Source organism: Balaenoptera borealis (genome assembly GCF_965194805.1).
Source record: "Balaenoptera borealis genome assembly, chromosome: 3".
Taxonomy (NCBI): Eukaryota; Metazoa; Chordata; class Mammalia; order Artiodactyla; family Balaenopteridae; genus Balaenoptera; species Balaenoptera borealis.
Window position 1 is genome coordinate 164,770,879 of NC_138866.1, and position 20,212 is coordinate 164,791,090.

The window sequence follows — 20,212 nt, forward strand, 5'->3', positions numbered from 1 at the left end:
GCACAAACAGGGCAATGTTAAAGAACCAGGACTGAGGACGACCCTCCAGCAAGAAAAGGCCCCTAAAAAAGGCCCCAGCCACTATTCACTGACGTCTGCAGACAAGTCAGTGCTTTTTAAAGAGCACACAAACTCCTACTGGACTAAGACACAACAGGGGCCAGAGGGGCACTAAAAAGAGCAATTCTGATGCTGATCAGAAGGGGGTGGTCCCAGTAGCTCTCCTGCAACTACTTTCTAAGATGCTGAAAATTCATGGTTTGTGTCATGGTTGAACGGTGTACCCTCCAAATTCACATGTTGAAGTCTAACCGCAGTACCTCAGAATGTGACCTTATTTGAAGATAGGGTCACTGCAGGTGTTATTTGTTAAGACGAGGCCAGACTGGAGTAGGATGGGCCCCTGATCTAGTGTGACTGCGTCCTCGTAACAGGAGGAAACCCGGACACAGACACACACCCTGGGAGAACGCCACGTGAAGATGAAGGCATGGGTCAGATGGTGCTGTGGAAGCCAGGGGAGGCCAAAGATTGCTGGCAAAGCACCAGAAGCCAGGAGGGAGCCTGGAGCGGATTCTCCTCTCAGCCTCAGAAGGAACCAACCCGGCCCTGACCTTGGATTTCGGCCTCCAGAAGTGTGAGGCAAACCGTTCTGTTGTTTAAGTCACAAAGTTTACCACGCTTTCTTTTGACAGCTCTAGCAAACTCATACAGGTTGTCTCTCACAAGGCAAGTTGCATTAGCAAGAAACTTTCAAAGAATAAAATGCAAATACGGAAAAGTCTATTTTCAGCTGGATACATCCGTAAGTCGTGCAGAACTGAACTGAATGGGAAAAGGTCAGTAAAAGAAGTATTCTCTGAGAGAAAGAAACAGTTTCTCCCCTGATGTCAAGACAAAGCAATGGTCTAAAACAGAATACTTTAGATAAACGCAATGAATGACAGGAAAAGCGTTCACAGTCTTTGATAAATAAGACACACTTATTATAACCCCTTGCTACTCAGAGTGTGGTCCACACTCCAGCAGCTTTGACATCACCTGGGAGCTTGTTAGAAACTAATCAGAACCAGCAGTTTAACAAGAGTCAGGATGGTTAAAATAGGTATTTTAAAGTTTGAGGAGCGCAGGTATAATCCACACAAATTTATAGCATATAAACCGTATTAATATTAACACTTGCCAAAGATGCTGAGTTTCACAGTTTATTCAACACTCACAGGGTAGAAGGCAACCCTGTCCTGCACTACAGAACACCTTGGTAATTGTGTTACTTAGAGTGCTACTGCCATTTTAACTCATTATAAGCAAATGTTTATTCCTTGTTAGAGCATTCCTGCCCAGGGAGAAGGACTGAAATTTTAACTTACAGCCCTATTTCAATCCTGATTAGAAAATATAAAAATCATTATAATTAATGTCTGGGAGCCTTATCAAAATCTACAGGTAATAAAAACTTAAAACTGCTTTAATAACAGTTTCCAAGTAAATTTCCCTTTATCTGACATATAATGTCAACAATTTAATAACTTTTAAAAAAAAGTACTAGCCAAGTTAAGAGTCAAATTGAAAACAGTTTCTCAGACCTCACTCACAGAACCTCCCTCTGCCTCTTTCCACAGGACTTCAGCACGCAGACACCCGAGGACCACGGCTCTAGATGCACAGGTTCCTACTGAGTCTGGCCCAGCGTTAAAAATAGAAGAAAATAAAGAGGAGCCAAACTACCAAAAGACACCACCCCATCATCTAACATTCTTCCACATGACTACATTTCTTCACTTAAGTTTAAAAAATAGCAAAGAACATTTGGTACTTGAAAGGCTCAAAAACTCACTTTTACACATTTGCTTGTTCCTCTACAATGTTCATCCGAACCTGCATTTTAAAAGCACTGGCTTTGAGAAGACTATAAAACCATAAGACTTTACAGAGGGTCATTTTCAAGAGTGCTGGACAAGTTAGGATTTTTTTTTCCAAGTCATTATTTTAGGAAGAGATTTAAAATAGTTTGTAAAGCAAGTAGCTCAAGAGTTGGGAGTCTCACAAAATCAGGAAAACAAAAGGGAATGACGGTGCTAGGGAGCATAACACAGGAAGAAAGTTTATTAAATGACTAAGCATAGATTCTTTTGAAGTCCCTCTGTCCATTCAACAAATATTTACTGGGCATCTACTATGTACCAGGCACCAAGACCTATGGAGGAGATAAAATGGAAAGCAAGATAAGGCTTCATGTCTGCCCTGAGTCTTCAATCTCCTGGCGGATGGAGACAAGCTAGCAGGTGACGAAGCACAACAAGGTCTGGGGAAACACAGTGAGCCAGGGCAGCAATGTCAGGCTCCCGAGTTTCAAGGGGAGACCTGACGGAGGAGCAGGAGTTATCCGGGGAAGAGTCCGAAAGGGTTCCAAACAGAGGGAGGCAAAAAAGGGCATAACTAGAAGAGCTAAAAGGCCAGCTGGGTGGAAGTAGGGGAAAAAACAGCAAGAGGTAAAGCCAGTAAGGGGAGTGCACCCCCATCACGCAGGGTCGTGTTAACCAAGTGAGGAGTTGGGACTTTATCCCACAAGCCACGAGGAGCCACTGAAGGGTTTAAGCACAAGAGCTCACTGCTAGTCAGATGGCAGGTTTGCACTTGAGAAAGAACACTGTGGGGAGAGCAGAGAGGATGCATTGGAAGGGGTTGAAATTGGAGACTGAGAAGTATATCTGGAGGCTGCAGGCAGTAATCCAGATGAGAGGTGACAGTAGCTTGATCTAGGATCTCCGTGGCGGAGGTGGAATAAACAGGGCCAGTGTGAGAAAGCCATTTACCAGTAGAATCAGAGTATTTGTTAATTAACTACACAGAGAGACTGATGGAGAGGGAAGAGTCAAAAACAAAACCTCCTTCTCTAGTTTGGACAACTGCGAGGGCAGAGCTTCCGTTCACTGGGCTAGAGAACAGAGGAGGGGAGAGGATAGGGAGGGGACACGCTGAAGTCGAAGTTCCCGGGAGACGTCTAGGTGGTTGTTCAGAAGACAGCAGGTGCACGGTCAGAAACCAGAGTGGAGGCTTGGGCTGGAGACCTGGCTGGTAACAGAGCCACGGGAGGGGACACCTCCTGCGAGAGCGCTCGGCGTAAGCGAGGAGGGCCAAGGACCAGCCTGAGGGGCACAGGTATTTCCAAGAGGAGGCAAGGCCACCCTGGAGTCAGGAGACAAGCAGAGGAGGCAGGGAGGGAAGAAAAAGACCAGAAAGGACAGCAGAGCCGCAGAGGTCATGGGAAGAGAGTGTGCCGACAGAAGAGGGGGGCCCACGTGCAGAGCGCTCCGAGACAGCCACCCAGATGGCTGAACGGAGCACTGAGGCGGCCCAGGCCAAGGTCAAGGTGTCAGGGAAGGGGCGGGGAGGCAGATGCACAGTGAGTGCGAGGTGAGAGACAGCCAGCGTGGCCAGTTCCAAGTCTGGCTGACTGCAGGGCTGGAGGGAGGGAAGGAAATCAGAAAGGTAACAAAGAACTTTGAAAAACGACCGAGTAACTGGTAGCAAACTAAGAAAGGCACATCTCTGTGTTCATATACACAACTATAGCAGCATGTTTAAGTTGATATATCTGCTTTCCCATATTTTTATTCCATACTCCTTGAGAAATGCTTGGTGCTTAGACTCTCCATCAATGATTTTTTAAATAAATACATGACTAGGGCAAAATTAGCTGTCAAGTACCTGGACCTGGTTTCTCAACTGGACTATAAGTCTGAGAGTAAAGTCTCTGTCTTCTACTTCTGAATTTTCCACAGTGCAGGACTGAACCCATGGAAGGTGCTGGATGAAATGTAAGCTAAGGGGAGCAAATCCTACTGCAAATAGTAATTATGTAGCAAATGTCATATTTATTGATTCTGTAAAGTCACCCAAACATTGAAAAATTAGGAAACGATGCTACAGTTACCATATCTAAACTGAGAAAGGATTAGGGATTAATAGAAACAATGCTGTTCAGAGATGTTAGGCTGCAATACGGCCGGTGAAGTTGATGAAAAATGTCAAGATAAGAAAGAGGGAGCAGACATTACCAAGAACACAATGGTATATATTTAAAGCTACTCTAAGAAAATGTAAAAGGAGAAAAGTAAAATTTCCATGGCCTCTTTCTTAACCTAGCCGGTTCCACATCTTAGCACAATAAAAGGTATTATTAAAGGACTTTAATGAAGGTCGGGTAATTTAAAATAACCTAGTATCTTATGCCTATTGTACATCATTTGTCACGTGGATTTCTAAAAAAAAACAATTACACTCAATAGCTGTTAAAAAACAGATCCCTAAACTGTCAATGACAAACCAATTTCCTAAATTGCAATTTGATTAGAGTTGTCTGAGCATATCGTTCAAAGAAAAATGTTACCGGGAACACAAATATACTCAGTGAGTAAAGACACAGGCTGGAACATCTGCGTTTTCTCCAATGCTACTACTCTCCTCAGTGGACCATTTCTCTATCCCAGCACCTCTTTTCTACACCTGCTCGCCTGTCTCCAACAACAAGGTGACAACATTTGAGGGCTGCTGTAGAGCCTCAGTCTAAACACTAATACCCCAAGGAAAACCAGTAAGAGCACAAAGCCTATGTCACTTTTGATAATAACCCAAACACAAGACAGAAAACAAAGTTGATAGGTACGGGTCTTTAGATCAGATCCCAGCAAAACTTTCAACAACTTTAAAAAAAAGATGAGTGAGGTCTTAGGCAATATCTAAGAAGATATTAGGCAATATCTTCTATATGAAATACCTTACAGAGTTTTAATTATTTCACATTAAGTAACTCAAGTTTAAGAAGAACTGGCATAGATCCCAGTAGGATATTTTATAATTTAAAAACAAACAAACAAAATACCTCAAAACAAACTCAATCTGCATGACTGAAAGTCTAGTAACAGGTTTTGAGTTTTTGTAAACATTATGATTACATAACACTGGCTTGAGAGATTCTAACAGAAAGCCTGTGACTTCTCTCAAACTAATCTATAACTAGTCCTCAAAAGAGAAAACTAAAAAATCCAAAGAAGTCCACTCAGAAAAAGTGAAAGCCAAGATTGGTGTGGCTGAAATTAAGATTAAAAAAAAAAAAAAAAAAAAAACTATTTCATAAATAGGTTTTCTTTACTCAAATATCTACAACTCAAAGACTTTTCTATTTTGCTAATCATTGGGCTTTGATCATTAGGTATAATCCAGAACTATCTAATTTGCTCACATGGACACCATGAAAAATAGCTAAGGCAGAAATAAGAGAGACCGTCCTACCTCCCACCAGTCTTAAAGATTAGATCTGCATTAGGCGCTCCCTTTGGATGTTGGTAACGAGGCCGCCGCTCCCGATTGGTGTTTGCTGGAGCCGGGCGCTGGGCAAGAGACTGCAGCATTTCTGGAATTAGGAGCAAACAGAAAAGGCATTTAACGTTGGTAAATGTACTCCCAAGAAGCAAATAAAACCCTATGGAGATGAAGTTTATTAGTACTGTCAGGTAGCTGACTAAAGAATAATAACCATTATATGGACTAAAATGATTAAGAAGTACAAGAAGAGCAATCAAGAGAGGAGACATGCTCTTGAGTATCATTTAACATCCAACGCTCCCTTTACAGTCAATGTGGCCACGACGTTAAGTGTTGTGAGGCAGTGAAACAGTGTAAGAAGCAGTTTAGTACAAAAGCTATGGGCATGGCGTTTGGAGCCAGATAATATTAGCTCAAATCCCAGCTCTGCCACATACTAGCTATGCGACTTTTGGTTCAGTTTCCCAAAATGTAAAATGGGAATAATAATAATCACTTATCTCATAGAATTGTTGTGAGGATTAAGTGATTCAATAAAGTACATAAGTGTCCAGCCATAGTAAGCACTTACACTGAGTGTTACCTACCATTATTTATTATTAAGAACATTGGGTATCAACTGAATTGGAAGAGAAGATTCTAGAAGTGGGATTTAAAGATAGAAACCTGGGACTTCCCTGGCAGTCCAGTGGTTAAGACTCCACGCTTCCACTGTAGGAGGCACGGGTTCGATCCCTGGTCGGGGAACTAAGACCCCACATGCCACGAAGCGTGGTCAAAAAAAAAAAAAAATTAACAAAAAAAAAGATAGAAAACCAACTATTTATTTATACAACAATCTCTTGCACAAAAAGCAGTCTGTGAGTATAGCACTATACAGATAGCCATGTTATGGCTCTAAAATCTGGATGCCAGGGGAATGACAAAAGGCTGACTTATGAAGTGTCAGTGGACTCTATATGTAAAGTTCCAGTTAATCCAAGTGTGCTGGGTATGTCTGCATAAAACCGGAATCCTAACTTGATGCCCGCAAATCTGAAGGAACAGAGGGTCCTCGAGACCAGGATTCTCAAGTAGACAAAAGAAATGACATTTGTTGAATAATAATTTGCTTACAGTTGACTGGCAGCAAGAAGCAATTAAAACTTGGTATTATATCACTTGCAAACATAGCTCTAACAGTATAGAACCTAACTGAATTATGGGGGAAGCAAAATATGATGAAAATTACATTAGTGTTACTTTACAAAATAAGTGAGAGAAAAATAAAGACAGAATGGAATATAAAAAACAATCAACTTCTCAGGCTAAATATATACAAACATGACATGAAAAGGTGCAGAATAAAAACTTTGATGTTCTGTACTTTAAAAGCCCAAATTTCCACTTCCATCCTGAAAAAGATTTGATACCTTGATAATCTTCTTGTTCTTGCCGTTCATTGATATCTAGTGTGAGCTTTTTCATTCTCATCCTCTCTTCCTGTTCTGCCTGTTGCTGGTTCCAATGATTTGCAGCAAGTTGGGAAGACATGGGTACATTAAGGATCTTAAACTGAGAAAAAAAAATAATAAAGAAATCAAAAATGGCTTGAGAAAATCAGAGAAAAAAAGATTTCAAATAAATTAGTAAGTAGAATTAAATGAGTTTAGAAAAATAATAATCTTTCCTTCCCTAATAAGTCAATAAAGACAGCATCATCTAAGAACGTAAACAGACAACAGTGTTACTCTACTGGAGACAAACCCATTAGGGCTGGATGGGAAGTGAAGCCATCAAGTTCAACCTCCAGGAAAAGCAGACGTTCCTCTTTTTTGCACCCTGTTTGGGAGCACACATCTAAGCAACAGGGGATCATTTTCCACTGTACAGACCCTATTACATATGGCTAACTATCAGAAAGGGTTTTATACAGCAAGCTGTAATCTGCAGCCTTTTCATTTCTACCCTCTGGAATCAGTTCTGCCCTCCTGAACTATATACTCTAGTCCACCTTCAGGCTTAACAGACCTTCATATTCCAAAGATAGCTGTGACACTGGAAAAGAGAAAGAGTTAAGCAACTGACTGATGAGATCTATTTCTCTATTATGGGGGAGAGTTCTTATCTACGGAATGGTTTGTTTTTAGCAGGATGTCCCTGTTTCAGGACTGTTAACAAGTATTAAACTATAATAAATATATTGTGCATTTGTTTAAAACAATCAAAAAGTTCTTTAAAACATTACATAATGGCTCTATTACATTAAAACTTTTGCTTTAATGATCAAAACATTTTATTTCAATTCATTATTCTAATTCACAGACATTTAAATATAGAAAGAAACTATCAACAGTATTATCCTTTCTTTTCAACTACTTACTTCATTGGTGCAAATTTTTCTTTTCCTACTGACTACAGAAGAAAGTTATTTCTGGGCACAAATCCGGTGCACAAAGAGATCTTTCATTTAAAAACTAAAGATTCCTATAAGGCTACACATTTCACATTTCTAAAAAAACCATTGCACCAGAAGGGCCAACGCCCAAAAGTCAAATAAAGAAATAAAAATCAGAACAAAATATACTTTCTTCTTCAGACCACAAAATAACAGTGATGTTTCTTCAAATAATGTTCCTAAAGTTGAACATTTTCCAAAATTCCAAATAATGTTTATGAGTTGAAAATTTACTTAATAACCAAGTACTCTGAGCTCTCATTTCATGTTTGCTAACATTTTAAAAATAAAGTTCAATAAAAATGTTTCCTTAAACAAAATTTCACGTTTTAAGAAATAAGGACTCACTCCTCATTCTGAAGCTATATAGGTTACACACTATATAATCTATCCACTTTGAACCAAAAATATTTCTTCTAAAACACAGACATATGGTCCTATGTTGACCCATACAATTTAGAATTCAAGACAGCTGAAATGAATTTACTTTTCAAAGCTTCAAAGTTTCTGAAGGTAGGTTTTAATTTTATGCCTACACGTTCTGAAAAGATCAAATGGGGTGTGCAAATTCACAGGTATAGTGAATTTTCATGTGTGCCTCCGAAAAGGGAGGGATGAATGAAGAAAACTGATTATTTACTGTTGTGTAATTTGATCTTCACAGAAAGATATCCCTAAGGCTCCTTTTAAATAAGAAAAATCAAGGCTCAAGAAGTGTGCCAACGTAGTACAAATGTTCAGGAGTTGTACGGGAATAGGAACCAAGGCCTACTGAACTGACGTTGCCACGTACTGCCCTTCACAATTAAATAAAAAACAACCTTCCTTTTTGTGCCAAGAAATCTGGTGATGAGGGGAGAGCGAGGGAGTGGAAAAGGGAAGCTGAGAGCTTTTAAAGAAAAAGAAAATGAATCAGACCTACAATGTGATGACTGAAATAGAAAAGTCTACTCAGAGTACTAAGTCATCCCTAGAAAAGAAAATAAAAGCAAAAACTCTGGGCTTTGAGAATCCTGGTAACCATGGTGAACTAGCAGTTCCAAGTGCTGAGAAGAGCAGTTTTACAAAGATCTCACTCCAACACCAAGTTTAGGGTCTTGATCAAAAACAAACCCTTATTTTTCTAGGGACTGGGTGGAGGATGAGGGAGAGGGGAAATGTGAGGGCTCATCTCTGGCCTGAGGGTGAGAAAGGGGGGGAACTTTCCTAAAAACTTGATAACCCTAGAACCTGCGACGGAGGAAAGTCCTATTGACTAGAAAGGAATTAGTAAGACAGTGTCTGAAAAAGATACAGCAGTGCTCGGAATCGAAATCAAAGTTAACTATTTAAACATGACTCATGATGGAAACCCTGTTCCCAGCCCTCCATTCTGTGATCCTAACTGGTATTCAGTTTTCATATCTCAAGACTTATTTGCACTACAGCAAAATAATGGTATACTGTACAACTTTGATCTTTTGAGTAACAAGATATTACCTGACCAAAGCAGAGATAAAAAAATTAAGGTAGGCATCATCTCCTGGAGGCTGTGCTGGGAGGGAGGAAACAGAGCATCCCTGCCCTCACAGAGAACACCTCATTCCCGGTCTTCTCCGGTCACTCCCGCAGCGGCTGTCTCCCTCTCATAGCCTCCTCCTCACCCGGTCTCTTCTATCTTCTTACCTTGCTTTATTTTCCAACACAGCACTGTCTCCAACCTGACATTATTTCTTTATTGTTGCCTCTCAATACTAGAATGAAAGCTCCCAAGAAAGGAAGGACTTGGTTGACTCCTGCATTTCTGCACATGGAACAGTACCTGGTATGTGGCAAGTCAACAATAAGTATCTGTTAAATGACTATTTAAATGAATGGGGGAGCCAGGTGCTGAACCTGTCTGTGATAAGCTGTGGTAGCCACTGTATTTCATAGACACTTCCATTAATTATAAGATGCACCATTATTTTACATACCACTAAAACAGAAAAAAATGCTGTCAATTATCCCAAGAGTCCACCAACTCTAAGAGGCGGCTTGATTTCAGAAATATTGAAGTGTGGAATTTTTTTTACAGAACTGGTAATATATGATGTATCCTAGAGTTGTATCTGAGAGCCAGGCTCTATTTTCTTCAGGGCACTTTTCACTATCTGCAAATATATTATGCTGTCTCTCTCCCTCAGCTGGGTTGTGCATTCATGGGGCCAGGGGCTGCATCTTGTTCATCACTGTAGCCTCACACTTAGGATGGTATTTGGCACACAGTAGACAATTAATATTTGATGAGTGAATGTATGAATCAAAGTGATAGCTTAGTAGTCAGGGAAATGATTTTGAGGGCCATCTGTGAGATAAGGGAAAGAAGGAAGAGGTAATTTAAGGAGAATGGAGGAGAAGGATCAGGGGTCAGAAAACAATGATTTTTGTTTTTTTCCCAAGAGAAATCTTGGCAAGTGAGCATTTTCTTGAGATTATCTGCCCTCACTCTCCTTTCCTTTCCCACCCTGAGCTTACACATGAAACCCTTCTACTGAAAGTCAAGGTATTTATATCTTCTAACAAATACATATGATTTAAATTTTATTTATTTATCTGGCTGTGTCGGGTCTTCGTTGCGGCACACAGGATCTTCGGTGAGGCATGAGGGATCTTTTGTTGTGGCACACGGGCTTCTCTCTAGTCGTGGCATGTGGATTTTTTCTCTTCTCTAGTTGTGGCACACAGGCTCCAGGGCTCGTGGGCTCTGTAGTTGTGGCGTGCGGGCTCCAGAGCACATGGGCTCTGTAGTTTGCGGCACGCAGGCTCTCTAGTTGAGGCGCTCGGGCTTAGTTGCTCCGCAGCATGTGGGATCTTAGTTCCCTGACCAGGGGTTGAACCCGCGTCCCCTGCACTGCAAGGCAGATTCTTTACCTCTGGACCACCAGGGAAGTCCCTGATTTAAATTTTAAATGTCCTTTCCATTAAAAAATATCCATTCCATAGAAGTCAGATGTGTCATTTGTACACATAATAGATAAAATTATTTCTACCACTGAATATTTATTTATTTATTGGCTGTGTTGGGTCTTCGCTGTTGCACGCAGGCTTTCTCTAGTTGTGGCGAGCAGGGGCTACTCTTCGTTGCAGTGCGCGGGCTTCTCATTGAGGTGGCTTCTCTTGTTGCAGAGCATGGGCTCTAGGTATGTGGGCTTCAGTAGTTGCAGCACACAGGCTCAGTAGTTGTGGCTCGCGGGCTCTAGAGCGCAGGCTCAGTAGTTGTGGCACACGTGCTTAGTTGCTCCGCAGCATGTGGGATCTTCCTAGACCAGGGCTCGAACCCGTGTCCCCTGCATTGGCAGGCGGATTCTTAACCACTGGACCACCAGGGAAGTCCCTATCACTGAATACTTTAAATGTTTCCAGTCTTTCCCCTTGTAAGCAAAAGAGAATTTAGAACCTATAAAACAAAGTTACTGCTTACACTTGATAACTAACAACCAACTGTGAATACACGGCAGACAGATTCTTACCTGCTGTTTATTGCCTTTTCTGGTTAACATGACAAACGGCATCGTATCTGCAGACTCTGCCTCTCCCTCCCCACCACCGAGTGGGGGCCCTTTCCTCAGCTGGCTTTTGAGATGCAAGGGAATGGCAACATCAAGTTGGTGCACTTTAACAGATTCGCCACTTCGTTGCTTAAAGACAGAAATGAAAAAATGTAAATAGCCCAATACATTGCAAACAATTCCTTCAGTGCTATATTTCTTAGAGCCAAGTCGTCCTTCTGAAACCAGAGTCATCCCCCACCTCCAAACCCTTACACACGCCTTGGAAGAACCATATGATTTGGCTCCTATTGATGGCTCCAGCCTCTCCCAAGCTCAAACAAACAATGCTGTAGGTTCTCCTGTTTCCCTGTTCCTTGAGTGCACTTGTCCTCTCATTCACATTCACAGCACACATCTTCCTTTGTAGTTATCATAGGCCATAACTGCCTGCTTATCCATGAGATGTCCCACCTGACTGATGGGGCTCATCACTGAACCCTTTCCCTGGCATTCTATGGTGGTGCTTTACATACAGCAGGTGCCCAATTAATATTTAAGAGTGAATGGAATCTATTAATGTTCAGATTAACTTCCTGCTTATTAATATCAATTATTTTTTAGCATTCACACTGCATTTATCAACCAATTATTTAAACAAACCTTCACCAATGACTTACTACATGTTAGGCTTGGAGATACTAATATTAAAAAGACAGTCTCTACCCTCAAAGAGCTCATAAACTTGTTAAGTAAGAGAGAGAAATAAATTAATTACGATTCATCTGGGTTGTGTATAACGTGTGTTGGGGATGGAGTGACCACATAGGCCTAGCTGAGAGTGGGTGGGTGCTGAGATTTCACAAAAGGTTGAATGAAAATGGGACATTTGAGAACATTAAGACTTCACATGACTTCTTCCAAGCAGATGGTAAAAGAGCAGTTTGAGGGATATGGAGGGAATTTAGGCAGGGGAGGAATAGGCGCAAAAGCAAGGATGTGAAACAGCAGTTGCATTTAGGGAACTGCAAATAATTTTCTAAGTCTGATGAATGGAGCACGAATGAGAAAAGAGCGGAACATGACTCTTCAAAGCTAAGAAGGTAATGCGGAAAGGCCATGAAGGTGTTAAAACTGCTTAACGCTATTTAAATAGTCTTTTGATATAGGTGCCATATATGCAAGAGACTTGCAAATCAAGCAAAATGGTAATAAAGGTGTAAGGTTTTATTGTTTTGATTTCTAAGTTCCAATTTCTTAGAATTTGCTTAAAGTTCTCCCAGGTTCATAAGATTTATAAAGACTTTTTATCAATACTTAAAATTTGAAAGAATCATGTTAGATGAATCTTGATTTGTAAATTATCTTTCTTTCCTGATTACAAAATTAACATACTCTCTTTGTAAACTATTTCAATACAAAAATATATTACCGGGCTTCCCTGGTGGCGCAGTGGTTAAGAATCCGCCTGCCAGGCAGGGGAAAATGGATTCGAGCCCTGGTCTGGAAAGATCGCACATGCCGCAGAGCAACTAAGCCTGTGCACCACAACTATTGAGCCTGTGCTCTAGAGCCCGCAAGCCACAACTACTGAGCCCGCGTGCCGAAACTACTGAAGCCCACGCGCCTACAGCCAGTGCTCCACAACAAGAGAAGCCACCGCAATGAGAAGCCCACGCACTGCAACGAAGAGTAGCCCCCGCTCGCTGCAACTAAAGAAAGCTTGTGCACAGCAAAGAGCCAACGCAGCCAAAAATAAAATTAATTAATTTATATATATATATATACACATATTACCAAGTGCGTCCATACCAATCCCTCCAGCTACCCCCCTCAGCCCGACTCCAAGATGCAACAACTATTAACAATGGGTCATGTCCTTCCAGACTTTTTTCTTGCATATATATACATATATAAACATATACTATATACACATGTAAACAGGAGCAACCATGATGCATATTATTCTATACTAAACATACATGTTTTTCTTCTTTTTGATTCAATATCTTGGGCATCTAGTTGAATATATACAGAGCTAATTATAGGGGTGTGTCTTATTTATTTTATTGGTCCTCTATTGATAGACAGTTTAGACTTTTTTTCTATTACAATGTCACATCTTTGTGACATTATATTTAACTTCATGCACTTGAGAGATTATTATTAAGGGTACTTTTTTAGATCAAATGGCATGCCCATCTGACAGGTTTACCAAATTTTCTCTAAAAAACACTGGACTCATTTACACTTACCAAATATAGATGTTTGCCCACACTTAACCACAATAGATACTGTCACTTTTTAAATCTTAATATCTGATGATCTGATAAAAAGGCCCTTCTTAGTTTGCTTATCTTTTGATTGTCAGTGAGCTTTAGCACGATTTTGCATATTCTTTCCAACAACAACAAAATGAGTCATTCATCTTTTCTCGTTAGTTTGTACGATCTCTTTGGTATAGTAGAGATACTGACTCGTGTTGTGTCGGCTATAGACTTTTCTCCCCCCTGGTTTGTTATTTCTTAAAGGTTTTTATGGCATTCTGTGCTGGAAAGTAATGTAACAAATGGTTGATAAGAGACTATACCACTCACTACCCTTTCACCTTAAGCAAGTTTTTTTGTCTTTCCAAGCCTATTTCTTTAAGTGAAACATGAGAATATGAACAGCATCCAACAGCACTGTATGAAGAATAAATGTAAAGTCTTAATGCAGTGCTCAACAGTTTTCACAATTATTAAGATTTTTTGAGAGATTTGCAATTAATTCTGGTGTGGAAATAAAACAGAAATCCAGCTTTATTTTTATTGACCATTTGTTGAATACACCATTTTCCCTCAACTGATCTGAAATGTTAACTTCATCATGATTAAACTGCCATGTTCTGAGGTCTATTCTGGACTCTCCTCTGTTTGATTAATCTATCTATTCCTGCAACAACCTACTACTGTATGTTTAAAGTGTTTTAATATCTTGTATCTCGACTCACTCTTCATTTTCTACAAGTCTCCTAGCTATTCTATTTGTTCTTACAGATGCTTTTAGAATAATTTTGTTAAGTTCACTCTGCATTCATGTCCCTGTTCTTCTCTCCCCCCGCCCCCACCCCATCCCCAAATGCCCCCCATGGGACAGAATTAGGACTGCATGAAATTTAAGGACCTGATTCATGAAGAGTCAATGTCTTCACGATACTGCATCTTCCTATGATTTTTAGCAAAAGGAAGACATCTGTACAACTGTTCGTTTGGGGTATTTGATAATGATTTAAAATCAGTGCCTAACAGAGGATGAAGTTTTCTCCAGTACATAAACACAAATGCAAAAATGTGAATTCAAAGTTTCCTCCTCTCTGATCACATCCTCCCATCCTTCCAGATCACTTCTTCAAGAGTGCTCAATAAGCAACGATCACTGGACCACATCAAAAGCTCCCATTCCTCTGACTTCCTCAGCTGTTCTACCTCATTTCTAAATGCTGGGCTCCTCAGGGCTCAACGCAGAACCTGCTCCTCTTCTGTCTCCACACTCTACATCTGGGTGAGTCAGTTATTGCCATGGCTTTAAATATGCTCTAACAACTGCTCCGTTTATGTTTCTCTTCTGATCTCCAGACATTTCCACTGACACCTCACAGGCTCCTCAAACTTAACAAGTGGAACTCGGGCTCACTCTCCCGTTCCCTGTCAGAGACCAGCCAGTGGCCCAAAAGCTAAAAGACTTGAGCGTCGTCTTTGACTCCTTGGGCCCCACACACTGCTATCTAATCAAGCACCAAATAAATCCAGTTCATTCTACCTCCTTAACAGCTTTCAAATCCAGACTTCTGTCCATGTGCTCTGCCACTCTCCTAGACAGATGACCATCATCTCTCACCTGGGTTACCACCACAGCCTTCTAACCACCCCCCTGGTTAGTCTCCCTGCTTTTAGTCCTATCCCAGTCTGAACCAGCTCCTTAAAGGACCAGGCCACTCCCAATTACCTGTTCTCATGCTGTGACCCACCCACAGACCGTGTTCTATTAATACTGGCCTTTTTAAAGTTTTTCAAACACAAGTTCTTTTCTGCTTCAGGACCTCTGACACACTGTTTTCACGTTACCCTAATTTTTCACCCAGATGACTCCTCTGTACCTGTCTTGTCTAAAAGTCATGCTCTCAGAGATGCCTTCTCTGATTATCTTATCTAAAGGAGGCCCTTCCTTTACTCTACCAAAGCATTCTTTTAGTTCCTTAGCACTTATAATTTGAAATTACATATTTGTGGTTAAATATCTACCTCCCCCAAAAAGTACATTCTCTGAGAGCAGGAACCAGGTCTGTTTTTATTTACTACTTTATACTAAGCCTGAACAGTGCTAGTCACACAGTAGGCCCAATAAATACTTGCTAGACAAATGAATGAATGAGTAAATCGCTACTGACTCATGTAAGATAGGAAAAACTTCTTTAAGGAGTTAACTGTTTATTACCTCGTCAAAGGGATTATAATGATTATGTTTTATTTGATGATGTGTGCTCCTAAATGACATGAATATAAGGTTTGTTTCATAAAGTAAGAGTTTTCTAGATGTATGAAGAAGCAAATTGGCCTGTACCGCTAATTTATACATTATCATAGCTTCTGACCTTATCAGCATCAGTGAAAGTAAGATCCAGTATTTCTTCTCTAAAGGATTATTCCATCGGCATCTACTCCATAACATCCTCTATCTTAAAAATAACCCTCTTTTAACTCTGACCTTCTCTAGCTACATCCCCATTTCTCTTCCCTTTCTAGAAAACGTCTCAAGTCAGCTCTACCTGTATCCAGTATTTTCACTTCCTCCTTTTCCATTTCCCACTGAGCCCACACTCCATCGGGTTTTCACCTACCATTCCAACAAAAGCCCTCTTCTCAAGTCACCAAAGGTTAAAACAATAGCTATATATAGGACTGAAGTAAACAGTCCATGGGATTTTCCCTCTAACTACAGAAAAACATAATTACCTAAATCACCAGGAAGATGGAGCTTTTTATAAAATCTAGTATCTTAATATCATGAATACATTAAACAATTAACATTTCTTTAAATATCAAATGACCAATTTCCTCTAGATATTTATATACAAGTTATTCAAATTACAAATCAAACTTAAGAATTTACTAAGTTAAATTTCCCCAAATATTTATCTTCTGCAGTTTGACTCCTCAACAAACTGCAAGTGAGGGGTTTTAGAAATAGAGATATGACTTCAGAGAGAAAAGGCGGAGGGTGATACAATGAAGTCACTCTGTTCCAAGTCTTATTACATTTTTTCCATTCTATTTTCAAAGAAATGTGGCAAATCAGGATGTGGGATGCCAGAAGTATTGGCAGCTTCAAACTGTCTAACTTAGAAAAAGCTGCTGCAGAGGTAAATGTTTTAGGTAGGAAACACAATCAAATGTGCTGCAGTATTTTGTATCGAATATTTTGGATTAGAGCAACAGTTAATACCTGAAGATTTTCTAGCATCATTTTATCCAGAGCTTGAATGAAGTCTTCATCTTCTACACAAGGTACATGTTTGAGTCCACCTCCTTTAATCATTACCTCCTTATAAAAACAGAAGAGAAACAAGAATTCAGACCAGAAATTCTAACTGTAATATCTTGTATGGCAGAACCTTTTGTACTGATAACTTTTTCAACATAACTCAAGGAATGAGTGAGCAATATAACATTATTATATATTCAAAGAACTTTTTAATAAAGAAAAGTATTTAGATAGGAAAACAAATTAAAAATGAATTTCCAAAGAAACATTATTTCAATTATCACAAAAACTAAAACTTCAGTGGCTAAAATTTAAATACTATGAAAATAATGCACAATTTCAAAAAGCGAATTTTCAGCCATACGTACAGTATTTTCTTCATCAGTTTCATTCTCCTTATTTGAATCCGTGAGGTAATCTGTATTCTCTTCCTCTTCTTCCTCCCCTTCATCGTCATCATTATCAGAACCCTCCTGAAATTGTTTAACATTTGTAGAAGATTAAAACATTTTGAAAAACATTACTAATTTTACATGCCTTATAATGATGTTAAAATTTCTGTATAATTGTTTATTATTCTCCGATTTCAGCCTTTTATGCAGTCTGGCTAGAATGGTAGGGCGAAGTCAGCTGGCAACATGTACTACATACCAGTAGCTGAAAACCCATTTCACATTTTCCACTGATCTAGTAATACAAAGATCCTTTGTAGAAACTCTTCCTTGAATTCCACAAGGAACGAGTTTCCTGAACCTTTTGTTATTTTTCTCCTCCCTAACTTGAGATTGATTTTCTCATAGTAGTTCTTTAATACCCATCTAACTCTGCAATGAAAGTTGACAATTCAAATTTAACATCGTTACCATTTGAAAGCAATGACACTACATTTTATAAAGCACCTCACTGTATATAAAGCACCTCAGTTTAGAAAGTGCTCTCACAGCATTTTGTTTGCTCTACCTAATTCTGAAGAAGGATGGATAAGCTTTATGGTCCTCATTTTTATATGTGAAAAAACTAAGGCTCAGAAAAGTTAAGTGACTTGCCCAAGGACACGTGCTTTATTAAGCAGAAGAGACAGACATTCTGACTCCCCTTGCTGGTGGCTTTCAAGTACTACATCTCTCCATCCTCTCCTGTCAGTGCCCCCAGCATCTTCTTCTCTCAGCCAAAATTCCTTTTCAAATGGAAGATTGGGCAGAACTCCAGTGAATTTTCAAACAGGCACAAAAAACCCAAAACTATAACCAAAACCAAAACCAAAAAAAAACAACCACACAGGGGCAGCATTCCATCTGAGTATCCTTCCAACACAATTCACTCCCACTCTGTTCCATAGAAGTTTTTTTTAAAAAGACTACACTAAACCCAGCTGCTTCTCATTGTGCCAAGAGAAATAAAGTGAATGAGAAATAATTCCTAAGATAAAACAAATGATTTAAATTTGTTATAACACTTCTAGTATACACAGCAATTGATTTTAAAAATCCAAACAGTGCATTATTACTTACTATAGAAACATTTGAAAACTTTTAGAATTTCTGAAGTGGAAATAGTTGAGGAAAATACAGAAAGGCATTAATTTTTTTTTTCAAATGCATTAACCTTTTCTGACATAATTCTATAATTCAAATTTAAATTTGCAATAGAAATGCTCTTAAATTGGCCCTTGGAAAAAATTAATCATTTCTTAACACTTGAAAGATGCCTCCTATTCAAAAACTAAGCTAAAACGCATTAACTCTTTTCTTTCACCATTTTTTATATTGCTCAGGCATAATAAAACGGATTAACTTTTGAAATTAAAACGCTGAACAAGAATCTCCCTGTCCTAATCCCATGGTCATAATAACCTGTGAGGTGAGGAAGTCAACAGACCACATGAGCTGGTAAGGAAAGCAGGTGGTCAGCACAGCAGAAGTCAAACTGTCCAAGTTCAAATGCTGGCTTGCTAGGACCTGGGCCAAATTATTAACGTATCTGTGCCTTATTTATAACCTAACTCATAGGGTGCCAAGAGAAATGGTAATATGAACACAGTGACCACGCTCAATAAATATTATTGCTATTACAATAATAAATCTTGTACTTTCTCTAAAATGCTGCAGAAAATTAGAATTTTAGCAGAAGAACATTTACTTCATCTTTAAAGTTACTTTTAATTTACCCAGCTGATACTGAGAAGAAAATATTCTAGTTGTTATGTGCTAAGAATAATTTCAAAAGGCCATATGGAGCTTGGAAGAGTTGTGGACCAAGATGGAAAAGAAGAGTACAACTTTTCTGAAGAGTTCCACTCCAGCCCTGTTCTTTCTCAGTCAAGGCAAATATTTATAGAATATCCTACATTGTTCTTACTACTTTATAATCGACCCATCTTCTCTCTTTAAAAATGTTCTCCTCCCTATGTTTGGAGGGTACTGGTGGAAAAGGATGGTCTCGGGTGGGAGAGCAAACAATTCCAACTCCATTTCCTTAAAGTAAACCAACCATTCCCTTCAATTCTCCTCCCAGACAAGGCTCATGAGCCATCCTATTGAACATTTTGTTTTTCCACTTAGCAAGCACACATATATTATGTATAATATCCACTTCGCAACCGGAAAAGAAATAGTTAAAAATGATACAATTTTAAAAATTATAAAGTTCACTTTTGAAAAGGAGAAAATGCGTTTAGAGGAGAAAATATAATACATTACAACTATTCAAATGAGAAATTTATAGGAAAATGAGTCACTCTTTAATGTCACATTTACTGAGGATGTTTAATTTATTAGATTCTTTACCTAATTAGTGTGGTAGCAAAATCCAAAGACAGCCATAAGATTACTCTAAAAATACAAAATGGAAATACTCTCTCATTTCCTTTTGTTGTTATAAAGTACTTAATAAGTCAATTTAAATTATATAATTGAATGTTTCTACGACAAACTCATTTTTTAAAAAAGCAATATAGGGACTTCCCTGGTGGCACAGTGGTTAAGAATCGGCCTGCCAGTGCAGGGACACGGGTTCGAGCCCTGGTCCGGGAAGATCCCATGTGCCGCAGAACAACTAAGCCCATGTGCCACAACTACTGAGCCCGTGTGCCACAACTACTGAAGCCCACGCGCCTACAGCCCATGCTCCGCAACAAGAGAAGCCACTGTAATGAGAAGCCCACACACCACAACAAAGAGTAGCCCCCGCTCGCCACAACTAGAGAAAGGCCGCATGCAGCAACGAAGACACAAGGCCAAGAATTAATTAATTAATTAATTTTGCTTTTTTTAAAAAAGCAATATAGCAATGTCCATCTCTTACACAGAAATCAATTATAGAAACATATTCCAGTTCTAAATTTTTATCAATTTATTTATATCTACTTTAGGGGAGTGGTCAGGTTGGAAAGAGAAAGTGCTGGCAATACTGTATT

General features: G+C 39.4%; 1 protein-coding gene and 1 long non-coding RNA gene across 12 annotated transcripts in view; one reads left to right on the top strand and one right to left on the bottom strand.

Moving 5' to 3' along the window:
* Positions 1-5,129, top strand: LOC309625738. Its single transcript, XR_014242721.1, has 2 exons — positions 1-1,446; positions 1,555-5,129. It is a non-coding gene; the product is annotated as an uncharacterized lncRNA (long non-coding RNA).
* Positions 1-20,212, bottom strand: part of UPF2 (UPF2 regulator of nonsense mediated mRNA decay) — a gene marked incomplete at its 3' end in the record, with an annotated part of 208,980 nt that overhangs the window by 117,953 nt on the left and 70,815 nt on the right. For 10 of the 11 annotated variants that reach the window (XR_014242607.1, XR_014242608.1, XR_014242609.1 and 7 more), the window contains exons 17-21: positions 17,166-17,270; positions 16,759-16,857; positions 11,257-11,424; positions 6,741-6,882; positions 5,296-5,416 (exon numbers count right to left, since the gene is read on the bottom strand). Coding sequence is in view for 4 of the 11 variants with exons in the window: in XM_082385282.1 (XP_082241408.1) it covers positions 5,296-5,416; positions 6,741-6,882; positions 11,257-11,424; positions 16,759-16,857; positions 17,166-17,270 (635 nt within the window). Of the gene's footprint in view, positions 1-5,291; positions 5,417-6,740; positions 6,883-11,256; positions 11,425-16,758; positions 16,858-17,165; positions 17,271-20,212 lie in introns of those variants that run through there. The other variant, XM_082385281.1, reaches the window with a different exon arrangement.